General features: G+C 33.6%; 2 protein-coding genes across 2 annotated transcripts; both read left to right on the forward strand.

Annotated features, from left to right (window-relative positions):
- Positions 1-1,041: 1,041 nt before the first annotated feature.
- Positions 1,042-2,688, forward strand: LOC131600000 (UPF0481 protein At3g47200-like). Its single transcript, XM_058872235.1, has 2 exons — positions 1,042-1,858; positions 1,931-2,688. Exons 1-2 carry the CDS (start codon positions 1,058-1,060, stop codon positions 2,534-2,536), a joined length of 1,407 nt encoding a protein of 468 aa, XP_058728218.1. The 5' UTR covers positions 1,042-1,057; the 3' UTR covers positions 2,537-2,688.
- A 6,020-nt stretch (positions 2,689-8,708) lies between these two features.
- On the forward strand, positions 8,709-10,531 carry LOC131600001 (uncharacterized). The gene is made up of 2 exons (XM_058872236.1): positions 8,709-9,647; positions 9,720-10,531. Exons 1-2 carry the CDS (start codon positions 8,721-8,723, stop codon positions 9,891-9,893), a joined length of 1,101 nt encoding a protein of 366 aa, XP_058728219.1. The 5' UTR covers positions 8,709-8,720; the 3' UTR covers positions 9,894-10,531.
- The last annotated feature ends 2,218 nt before the right edge of the window (positions 10,532-12,749 follow it).

Genomic DNA, 12,749 nt, shown 5'->3' on the forward strand with positions numbered 1-12,749 from the left:
CTTAGTTGTGAGCCAAACCACGCGCACATATTTAATCCACTTACATATCCTAAAGCAATGGTTTGTCGTATCTTTCCATGAGTTGCATCTAGCACAAATGATGTTAGTTGTTATCATTCCTCTTTTGCTCAAGTTCTCTTAAACATGGATAATTTTGTTGAGAATTGTAGGAGGAACTTACTTTCCCAAACTCTTTTCCATATGACCTTATCTTGGTTTATGTTGGAACATTCCCACTTCTTGTGTAACTTCCATTCTAGAATATTATAATTTATTATTCTGACAGTGTAGTGTGCTTCCCTGCTGGCCTTCCAGCTGAGACAATCCTCCTCTTCCAAATTTTGTAGTAGGATTTGAATGATATTATTCATGTCTCTAGGAATGAAGGAGAAATTCTGGTACTTCAGAATCAAGATGTCGAATGCGGTGTTAAGACATCTGTTCTGATTAGAACACATGAATAAGATAAACATAATGTTCAAACAAGGTTGGAAAATAATTGAACACACAAAATTGTTAAATTACAAATGCACTTAAAATTATGTTTAAAAATATATTTTATGAAATGCTAGTTAGACAAATCCATAGTTAATTTTTATTGAAAAACTAACAAAAATAGACATACCCAAATAATTGTAATGGGTAGTAAGAATTTGTCTTTTGTTAAAAGATAGAGTGGAACGCATTTTATATTATCATTATTTGTAAATAAATAATATTAAGACTTGTTATATTGTGTTTTAATTACATAAACAACAACTCTAGAACAGTAAAAGCGCAGATGCTTTTTCTAAGAATTTTACTTTCCTTGTAAATGGAGTAAAGTGCATAAGTACAGTCTAGTTGTGAGATTAAAACTTTAGTAGTGAAAAAGATTTGGATAAATCCAATTAAAGTGGAGGCGTAAGATTTTTTTTAAGCATATTTGCTTATCTTGTTCATGAGGTAAAGATATGAAATAGTAAAGGTTAAACAGCAAGCAAATAAACACAATTGCACCTAGAGTCGTTCATTATATTTATACTCATTTTGCAAGACCATTTTATCATATTACATTATGGCATCCGACACTCCTCTTGAAGTACAATTTGCTGAGCTTCTAGAGGCAAAGCAAATGCACCAAAACTCACGCCCCAAAATCCAAAAGGTTGCAGAGTCTATCCGAAATAGAAAAAATTTTGACAAGTATTTTTACTCACCCAGGTTTGTGTCAATAGGTCCCATCCATCATGACAATCCAAATCTCAAGTTAGGAGAGAACTATAAGCTTAGCTGGGCAGCAAAATACATCCAAAGCACCCAACAAAGTCCAGAATTCCTACACAAAAAGATTGCCGGTAACATTGATGAACTCAAGGGTCTTTATGCTGACGATGTTTTAGCGGAGTCTCTGAAAGGCTCCCGCAGCCTTGACAAAAAGCTGTCATGGCTGTTATTCGTGGATGGATGTTCTTTGCTGTATATTTTGGAGAATCTGAGGCTTTATCAACATGATAAACCAAAAGGCGGGAATACTCATGATGATCAAATCGGTGAACGGGAACATGTGAGTATTAAGGTTGATAATGAAGCGGAAAGTCATCTGAATATTAAGGTTGATCAACTTGTTCTTGTGATGATGGATGTGCTTTTGTTGGAGAATCAGCTTCCTTATCTAGTACTGAAGCTGTTGTGGAGAAATGACAACCAGAATGAATTGATAGTTACTATGAAGAATTATCTCAAAAATTATCATTGGGCCACACCAGAAAAGAAGACCTGGGCAGGCATTAAAGAGAGATTACCTAGCCCAGACAATGAAGAGACGAATGAGGCACCAACTCATCTTCTTGATCTTCAGCGTAAAATGATCCTCAAGGTAAAAATTTAGTCTTGTTATTTTATTATATATCATAAGTAAGATGATGAAATCGATTTGTTTTGTACTTAGATTGAAGACAAAAATGAAGCTGACGAGATGGAGAAGAAACAAAGTGGAATAAATTCAGAAGCACTTACTACATACAGGAACATACAAGATCTAAAAACAGTAGGAATAAAACTTATATCAAGCAGGACACGAAGTCCAACAGACGTAGATTTCTTGGAGAGTTGGTTTGGTGCGAAACTGACTCTTCCTGAGATTATTGTGGACGATACAACAGAGGTTTCTTTCCTGAACCTTATAGCGTATGAGATGTGTCCCGATTTTAAGACCGACTACGGGATATGTTCATATGTGGTTTTCATGGACTCGCTGATTGACCATCCTGAAGATGTGAAGGAGTTGAGATCAAAAGGTATTTTGCTGAATTCACTTGGGAGTGATGAGGAAGTTACTGCTCTTTTCAACGTCATAGGTGCTGACTTGGTACTTAACCCAGAAACATATTATGAAATTAAAGATAAAATGCACAAGCATTACCATCGTAAATGTAATATTTGGATAATTCAGAGTTATCACACTTGGTTTATCACTGGTTTCGTCACTGCATTTATGGCACTTGCTCTCACTTGCGTTCAAACATGGTTTTCAATTTTCCCGCGCGGTGGCTAGTTTATAAACCATGCATTGTTTGTTGTGGAATTGTCATCTTGTGTTGAACTTTTCTTTATCACTTCGTGAGTCTTCACTATAAGTATCTCATAAATAAAGAGTGCTTTTTGCTTTGTGTGTGTGACTCTTTTGTTTTTGTTTTTTTTTAAAAGGTGTGTGGTTGAATTAAAACATGTAATTTTCTTTATTTAAATTTGTTGGAATTAGACTCTCAAACCTTTGAGTAATTCTTTATCGTTAAAGATGACAATGAAGAAAATAAGAACAAAAGTAAGATTAGGGTTTGCGGAAATTAAAAGAGAAGAAAAAAGTATTTTCTACAGTTTCTCTCTACCCACAAACTATGGAAATTCTGTTATTCACTTGCAACTACAACTTCTATGAATACAAGTTATTGACTTGATTACAAATAATGAGGGTTACTCCCTATTTATAGATTTAGGTTAGCTTTCTCCCTAAGCCAAAGCCCAAAACTACAAAAGCCCAAAATACCTATTTTAGAACTAAATGAAATCTAATCTATTTTAAATCTAAATCAAATCTATCTAGATCTAAAACAAATTTATGTGTAACAAACTGTTACACACTTCGACACACCTTGCGTTCGAGCAACAACCTGTTTCGACACAAGGAATTACAAATTATCACACCACCTAATTCATTGTGTCTAAGCTATCTACATTCATCATAGCTCTTAGTCTTCTGAATATTTCAACCAGCACTCCCTTCGTCATGATATCTACAATCTGATTCTCAATTCTGCAGTGTTCCTAATTCATCTTCCCTTTAGCTATCTGCTCTCGAAGATAGTGGAACCTCATTTCGATGTGCTTGCTTCGACCATGTGCTATCGAGTTCTTCGCCAAATTAATAGCTGACATGCTGTCGATCTTCATGGTAATTGCTCCATGATCTTTACCTGTTATCTCTTCGACCAAGTTCACCATCCATGTTGCTTGACATGCACAAAGAGAAACAGCTATGTACTCTGCTTCGCATGATGATAATGTCACTACTGGTTCTTTTCTCGAACTCCAAGCAATTGGTGCACCACCTAGCATAAACACATAACCATCTGTGGATTTTCGATCCTCAGCATCATTACACCAACTCGAGTCGGTGTAACCCACTAATTTGCATTCTTTTCCCTCATCAGCTGCAGGAAATAGAATGCCATAGTCGAGAGTTCCTTTCAGATACCTCAGTATCCTCTTCGCCGCTGCTAGGTGTGATACCTTTGGCTTTTGCATGAATCTACTTATCATAACTACACTATATGCTAAGTCAGGCCTTGTGTGACAAAGGTATCTCAATGACCCAATAAGTCTTCTGTATTGAGTTGGGTCGACATCCTCTTCACCTGGGTTCTTCGACAGTTGCAATCTTGTTTCAGCAGGTGTCGAAGTCGAATTGCATTCTTCCATCTCAAATCTCTTGAGAATTTCACTTGCATATCTTCTTTGATGCATCATCAAGCCTCTACTACTCTTGTAGAATTCGATACCAAGGAAGTATGAAATTTGACCCAAATTCGACATTTTGAATTCCTTGCTAAGATCACCTTTGAAGCCTTCGGTCTCTTTCTTGCAGCTACCTGTTATTAACAAGTCATCGACATAGAGACATAGTATAAGAAATTCACTCTTGCTTCTTCTTACATATACCCCATGTTCAGTTGTGCACTTCACAAATTCTTTCTCCCTTAGGAAGCTGTCGATCTTCTTATTCCAAGCTCGTGGAGCTTGCTTCAGTCCATACAGGGCTTTATGCAGCCTGCATACTTTTCTCTCTTCGCCATGTTTCACAAACCCGACTGTTTGTGCAACATAGACTTCTTCATCCAAGGGTCCATTCAGGAATGTACATTTAACGTCCATCTGACACATGTGCCACTTGTTCATGTTCGCCATACCAACAACCAACCTGATCGTTTCGATCCTGGAAACAGGTGCAAAAACCTCATCGAAGTCAATTCCTTCCTTTTGAAGAAATCCTTTCGCCACAAGCCTTACCTTGTGTCGAGTCACTTCACCTTTGGGATTACACTTCACCTTGTATACCCACTTCACATCAATTGCCTTCTTTCCATGTGGCAATTCGACAAGTGACCAAGTATTGTTGTCTTCGATGGACTTCAATTTTTCATTCATAGCTTTTACCCACTTTGAATCCTTCAATGCCTCAGTTGTATTGACAGGTTCGACATCTGCATAGAAAGCATAATGTACCAGCTCACATTCATCATTTACTACATCATATGATGTAATCACACATTCTTGCAACCTTGCAGACATGTGTCTTGTTCTCTGAGGTCTTCCTGGGCCTGCATCACCTCTGACTTCTTCTTGTCGAACTTCTTCTCTTTCGACTTCAGTAGATGGTTCGCCATAAAGAATTCTCACTGAATCCTTCTTGTCATTTTCAGTCCAATCCCATTCTTTAAGCTCATCTATGATCACGTCCCTGCTGATCACTACTTGCTTGTTCACTGGGTCTAACAACTTGTATCCTCCAGTCGAATGATATCCTATAAGTATCACTTGACTCGACTTGTCATCAAGTTTTCTTCTCAACTGATCTGGCACATGTCTATGTGCTATAGATCCAAATACCTTCAGATGGCTCAAGCTAGGTTTCACACCTGACCAACATTCTTCTGGAATAATTCCTTCTAGCTTCTACGTCGGACATCTGTTTAGAATGTATGTTGCAGTCGACACTGCTTCTGCCCAAAATTATTTAGGTAAATGCTTTCCTTTCAACATACTTCTCACCATATTCATGATGGTTCGATTCTTCCTTTCTGCAGTTCCATTCTGCTGTGGAGTGTAGCGTGACACCACCTCATGCATAGTCCCTTCTTTCTCCCATAACATGTCGAAGTCTTTCGACACATATTCTCCACCACCATCAGTTCTCAAAACTTTGAGCATTTGACCACTTTGTCTTTCGACCATAGATTTGAACTTGACAAATACCTCGATCACTTCACTTTTCTTCTTAATCAGATAAGTCCATAGTTTTCGACTGAAATCATCTATGAATGTAACAAAGTATTTGTTACCTCCATTCGAATCCACCTGGATTGGTCCACATACATTAGAGTATATGACATCAAGGATTGCCTTCGACTTGCTTCCTGCATCCTTGCTGAAGCTATTCTTGTGCTGCTTCGCCTGCACACATTCCTAACATACCTCGTTTGGATTATCGATTTCTAGCAGTCCTGAAACCATATTCTTTCTTTTCAACTCTCTGATGTCATTGAAGTTGAGATGGCCTAGTCGATAGTGCCATATCCATTCATCTCTGCTAGCTGCAGTTGCAAGGCACTCGTGCTCCATCACATTGAGTTCGATCTTGAAGGATCTATTCTGTGACATAGGAGCCTTCAAGATTAACCTCCCACTTGCATCGACAATTGTCATCATCTTGTATTCGATCGAAACCTTGTAGTTCTTTTCGACCAACTGCCCAATGCTGAGTAAGTTGCTCTTCATGCCTGGTATGTACAACACATTGGAAATTACTGACCTCTTTCCATCTTTCCTCGTAATCATTACATCACCAATACCTTCAGCTGCTAAAGTATTGTCATTTGCAAATTTCACCATGTTCTTCATTGAGGGTTTTATGTTGACAAACCAATCTTTTCTTCCAGACATATGTGATGAGCATCCTGAATCCAAGTACCATTGGTCCTTGAATTTATCTTCATCTTTTGTCATGACCATCAGCAACATCTCTTCTTCTTCTTGTTTTGCAAGCTTTGCATCACTTTCTTGACTTTTATTCTTTTCTGGACAAGCTGTCGAATAGTGACCATACTTCTGACAGTTGAAACATTGAATGTGACTCTTGTCAGGCTTTCGACCACTACCTCTTCCTCTACCTGCAACACCACCTCTTTGGTTGCCTTGGTAAGAGGGCTTTCTCAGATTCGACCAATTTCCTTCTTGCTGATTTTGACCAGTCGAATTGTTGTAGCCACCTCTACCTTTATTTCCAGTCCAGCTTCCTTTACCTTTCTTTTTGTTTGCTAACTGAGCCTGCAGAGCCACATCGCTTTTCGACTTTCCTGCAGCTCTTTCAGCCATTCTTTGTTCATGAGATTCAAGCGTCCCTTGAAGCTCTTCTTTTGTCAATTTTGACAAGTCCTTCGACTCTTCTATGGTGTTTGCTGGAGATTTCGTTTAGAGAAAATATTCTTTGAAGGATTAGAGTTCGAAGAAGAATGGTTTCTGATGACCATTTCTGAGAATAAAAATGGCTACTGATGGCCATGATTCGAGGATGTTGTTTAAGTTGAAATAAAGATAATGGGAATTGGAGCTAATTCGAAGTGAATTGTCTTTAAGACTTAAGCGTTTTTGCAAAATACGAAGGGTACTGAAGCTTGGCGTATTTTCGTAGCATTCTCGGTTTTGATCACGTTGCCACGTATCGAAAGAGGATTCAGGCGGGAAGATTTGAATTTCGAAATAGTCTGTGTAACCGAATAAGGACAGATGGCATCCCAGGGATTCAAAGCGTATGCGTGTGAGCAACGTGGCATTTCATTAGTGTAGGACCGTTAGGGTCGAAATTAGTATAAATAAGGGTCTTAATGTTAGGATTTCGGGTGTTCATTTTGTACAAATCACTCACAAATTACTCAAGTATCAAGCGTTAAGAGAACGAGTTCGCTGTACGTATGACACCAACACCAATTTAAATACATGTGTATTCATCTTTATGCAAGTATATATCTTTTCAATATTTTTCTATCTTTCGTTACTTTCCAGCCATTTACATTCCTGCAACTTTTAAAAGGAGACACAATTATAACATCAATGAAGATATTCAGGAATAACGCTTCTATCTATTAAGCATGGGATCATTCAGGTATTACCCTTATACAACCCAACACATTGTCATTGCTATGACCCATTGCATACATATTATAGAAGTTCATCATTTCAATTTATTTCTAATTCTTCTATTTCTATTGTTTTCAGATTATTTTGTTACACTACAACATCCACTTTCATCTATGGTTGAAGTACTCCTGACACATTTCTTAATATTCCATATCCATGTTTATTTTGTATTTATACATTTCTTTAGTATATTTATAACACATTATTCTGATTTTATTTTAATAACAATATATATATATATATATATATATATATATATATATATATATATATATATATATATATATACACTTTATTATATCGTTCTTAAACTTTACATTGCTCTTCTAAACTTTTAAACTTTATTTTACATTTTTCGTTTGTTTTACATCTTAAGTTTTGTTATACTCGTACGAATGCACGGGTCTTCTACTATTATCTTAGCGAAAAAAGAAGAGAACTATTATAGAGATTAAGCGAAATTATATGGATTTTTTTTTAATGAAACTTTCAACATATTATAAACCTTATGCATTGTGTTATTGTTGTTGTTATTCTGCACTCATATACTTGTTTAACAAGTTGAATCAATTATTCTAACATTTATCTCCTCAAAACATTTCATAAGACAACAAATATCTTAGCAAAAAAAAAGAAAAAAAGAAGAGAACTATTATAAAGATTAAGGAAAATTATATGGAATTTTTTTAATGAACTATTTTATGTTTTGGTGAAGATGAACATAATTTTTAAATTACAAATGCACTTAAAATTAAGTTTAAAATTATATTTTATCAAATGCTAGTTTGACAAATCCATTAATTTTTATTGAAAGACTAACAAAAATAAACATTCCCAAATAATTGTAATTGGTAGTAAGAATCCGTCTTTTGTTAAAATATAGAGTGCACTGCATTTTATATTATCATTGTTTTTAAATAGATAATATTAAGAGTTGTAATACTGTGTTTTAATTAGATAAACAACTCTAGAACAGTAAAAGAGCATGTCCTTTATCTAAGAATTTTACTTTCCTTCTAAATGGAGTAAAGTGCACAAGTACAACTAGTTGTGAGATTAAAACTTTAGTAGTGAAGAAGATTTGGATAAATCCAATTAAAGTGGAGGCGTAAGATCTTTTTTTAAGCATAATTACTTATCTTGTTCATGAGGTAAAGATATAAAATAGTAAAGGTTAAACAGCAGAAGTAAACAGACACAATTGCACCTAGAGTCGTTCATTATATATATACTCACTTTGCAAGACCATTTTATCATATTACATTATGGCATCCCACACTCCTCTTGAAGTGAAATTTGCTGAGCTTGAAAAAGCAGAGCAAATGCACCAAAACTCACGCCCCAAAATCCAAAGGGTTGCAGCATATCTCCGAAATAGAAAAAATATTGACAAGCAATACTCACCCAAGTTGCTGTCAATAGGTCCAATCCATCATGACAATCCAAACCTCAAGTTAGGAGAGAACTATAAGCTTACCTGGGCAGTAAAATACATCCAAAGCACCCAACAAACTCGAGAATATCTACACCAAAAGATTGCCGACAACATTAATGAACTCAAGGGTCTTTATACCGACGATGTTTTAGCTTTAGCCAATACTGCGGCGTCTCTAAAAGACTTCCACAGCCTTGAAGAAAAGCTGTCATGGCTGTTGTTCGTGGATGGATGTTCTTTGCTGTATATTTTGGAGAAGCTGAGGCTTTCTCAAACTGATAAACCAAAAAATGAGAATCCTGCTGATCAACATGATAAACAAAAAGACAGGAATACTAATGCTGATCAAATTGGTGAACAGGAACACGCGAGTATTAATGTTGATGATAAGACTGATGATAAGGTTGATGATGAAGCGGAAGGTCATCTGAATATTAAGGTAGATCAACTTGTTCTTGTGATGATGGATGTGCTTTTATTGGAGAATCAGCTTCCTTATCGAGTACTGAACCTGTTGTGGAAAAATGACGACGAGAATTTGATAGATACTATGAAGGATTTTCTCAAAAATTATCATTGGACCCCACCGGACAAGAAGTCCTGGAGGTTTCCAGATAACTTGATACCAGATAAATTGATACCAGATAAATTGAAAGATGCTACTAAGACAAAACAAAAAACTGCAGTGGACAATAAGACGACCGGGAGGAGCCCACCAACTCATCTTCTTGATCTTCAGCGTAAAATGATCCTCAAGGTAAAATTTTAGTCTTGTTATTTTATTATATATCATAAGTAAGATGATGAAATCCATTTGTTTTGTACTTAGATTGAAGACAAAAATGAAGCTGACGAGATGGAGAAGAAACAAAGTGGAATAAATTCAGAAGCACTTACAAGATCTAAAAACAGTAGGAATAAAACTTATATCAAGCAGGACACGAAGTCCAACAGACGTAGATTTCTTGCAGAGTTGGTTTGGTGCGAAACTGACTCTTCGTGAGATTATTGTGGACGATACAACAGAGGTTTCTTTCCTGAACCTGATTGCGTATGAGATGTGTCCCGATTTTAAGAACAACTACGGAATATGTTCATATGTGGTTTTCATGGACTTGCTGATTGACCATCCTGAAGATGTCAAGGAATTGAGATCAAAAGGTATTTTGCTGAATTCACTTGGGAGTGATGAGGAAGTTTCTGAGCTTTTCAACGTCATAAGTACTGACTTGGTACATAACCAAGAAACATATCATGAAGTTAAAGCTAAAATACACAGGCATTACAGTAACAGATGTAATGTTTGGATAACGCAGGGTTATCATACTTATTTCGGCAATCCTTGGGCTATCACTGGTTTTGTCGCTGCACTTATTGCACTTGGTCTCACTTGCGTTCAAACATGGTTTTCCATTTTCCCGCGTGGTGACTAGCTTATAAACATGGTTTGTTGTGTGGAATTGTCATCTTGTCAGGAAACTAGTCTACTTCACTTCTCAGAGGATTGTGTTGAACTTTTCTTTATCACTTCGTGAGTCTTCACTATGAGTATGTATCTCATAAAAAAAAGAGTGCCTTTTGCTTTGTGTGTGCGATTGTTTGTTTTTCATTTTTTAAGAGGTGTGTGATTGAATTGAAACATCTAGTTTTCTTTATTCAAAATATTGTTCTGATTAATGATTTAAGTGTTTCTATATTGCTGTTATTGTTTAATCATGTATTCATATATACATTAATAAGTGAATAACTAACGGTGGCAAAATGAATGGATTTGATGGATATATGGATTGGATGGTTAATGGATAGACCAAACCAATCTATTAATACAATACCAATTCACTAAGCTCTCTTAATAAAAATCCAATCTAATTCGTTAATTAAAAAATAAAATTCATTCAATTCATCCATTAATATATTTGTAATGGATGGATATCCATCCATCCAAAAAATAATTAAAATTTTCTTTTCTAAATATTAAGAAAAATAATTCAAATATTCTAAAATATTTTTTAAATTTCATAAAAATATTTAATATTCTAAAATATTTTTCGTTTTTCCAAAAAAACTCAAATTTTCTGAAAAAAAAACTCGATTTTTTCAATTTTTCAATAAAACTCGATTTTTTGTTTTTCTAAAAAAAGACTCGAACTGTCAATTTTCCGAAAAAAACTCGGAATTTTGGTTTTCCCGAAAAAACTCGATTTTTTGTTTTTTTCGAAAAACCTAGATTCTTCGTTTTTCCAAACAAAAAAAAACTCTATTTTTCTATTTTTCTGAAAAAACATGATTTTTCGTTTTTCCAAAAAAAAACTCTATTTTTTCGTTTTTCCAAAAAAAAAACTCGACTTTTTTGTTTTTCTGAAAAAACTCAACTTTTTCGTTTTAAAAAAAAACTCGATTTTTTCGTTTTTCTGAAAAAACTTAATTTTTCGAAAAACCTCGCTTTTCGTTATTCCGAAAAAAAACTCGATTTTTCGTTTTTTCGAAAAACCTCGCTTTTGTTATTCTGAAAAAAACTCGATTTTTTGTTTTTCTGAAAAAACCCGACTTTTCGTTTTTCTGAAGAAAAAAACTCAACTTTTCTCGTTTTTCTGAAAAAAACTTGACTTTTTTGTTTTTAAAAAAAAACTCGATTTTTTCATTTTTCTGAAAAAACTCGATTTTTTCGTTTTTTCAAAAAAGCTCTATTTTTTTGAAAAAAACTCGATATTTAATTTTTTTGAAGAAACTCGATTTTTTGTTTTTTCGAAAAATTTCAATTTTTTGTATTTTCAAATTTTATTATTTTTAAAAAAAAAACTATTTTTATTATTTTTTTAAAAATAATTTAATGAATTTAAAGTATAAAATAAAAATAATCAATTGCATTATCAAAATGTGTTGGATGGATTGGATTCATCCATGTATATATGTGGATGTATTTAATTCATCCATTAACTTATTTTTTATGTGGTGGATGGATTGAATTAATTTTTTTAAATGGATGGAATGAATTTTAGCTTAATAATCTAATTGCCACCCCTACCGGTTAATTTTGGATGGTTTAATATGCAGTGTACTATCAGTTAAAGTTTTGTATGCAGTTTATTACTAGATTGACGAAGCAATCAATAATAGTTTGAATGTAAAGCAATATAATATTAGTATGAATGTAAAGCAATATATGGTTTTGTTTAGGGGGACAACTTCGTTATCCTACTAAAAATATAAGGTAATTTTACTCATCTGATTTGTTTTAATTAGATTGGTCTAAAAATTGTACACATGTAATATGATTAAAATTAACATTGTATTGACATTCACCATTGGTCATTGACATATACTCATATTATATATATATATATATATATATATATATATATATATATATATATATATATATATATATATATATATATATATATATATATATATATATATATATATATATATATATATATATATGTTCATATTATCATTAAAATTAACATTGTATTGACATTCACCATTGGTCATTGACATATACTCATATACTCATATTATATATATTCATATTATAGTTAACGTTTTTTCTATTTTCTGTAACTTTTATTTCTGGAACATTTTAACTCTCTATTATATAAAGAGGTAATTTGATTGTGTGTAGCTCTTTTGTAATTAATACCATCACTTATTAAAAAAAAATATTACATTTAACATAAAAACTAACAGGTGTAGAAAAATATTATTTATGTATTTATTTTATTTTTATAATTAATATTTTTTTCAAAAAAATCCTAATAAAATTATTTTAAATATTAGTAACAAATTAGTAAAAAAAATTAATAACTTGAGCAAAGTTAATATTCATATAATTATTTTTGTAAGTTCTTAAATTGTT

The sequence above is a fragment of the Vicia villosa genome, linkage group LG4 (genome assembly GCF_029867415.1).
Source record: "Vicia villosa cultivar HV-30 ecotype Madison, WI linkage group LG4, Vvil1.0, whole genome shotgun sequence".
Lineage (NCBI taxonomy): Eukaryota > Viridiplantae > Streptophyta > Magnoliopsida > Fabales > Fabaceae > Vicia > Vicia villosa.

Bases quoted from the DNA above. Each gene is read 5' to 3' on its own strand.
- LOC131600000 (XM_058872235.1), top strand. From the start codon at position 1,058: ATGGCATCCGACACTCCTCTTGAAGTACAATTTGCTGAGCTTCTAGAG. The intron at 1,859-1,930 runs GTAAAAATTTAG...TTTTGTACTTAG, and splicing joins AGCGTAAAATGATCCTCAAG to ATTGAAGACAAAAATGAAGC.
- LOC131600001 (XM_058872236.1), top strand. From the start codon at position 8,721: ATGGCATCCCACACTCCTCTTGAAGTGAAATTTGCTGAGCTTGAAAAA. The intron at 9,648-9,719 runs GTAAAATTTTAG...TTTTGTACTTAG, and splicing joins AGCGTAAAATGATCCTCAAG to ATTGAAGACAAAAATGAAGC.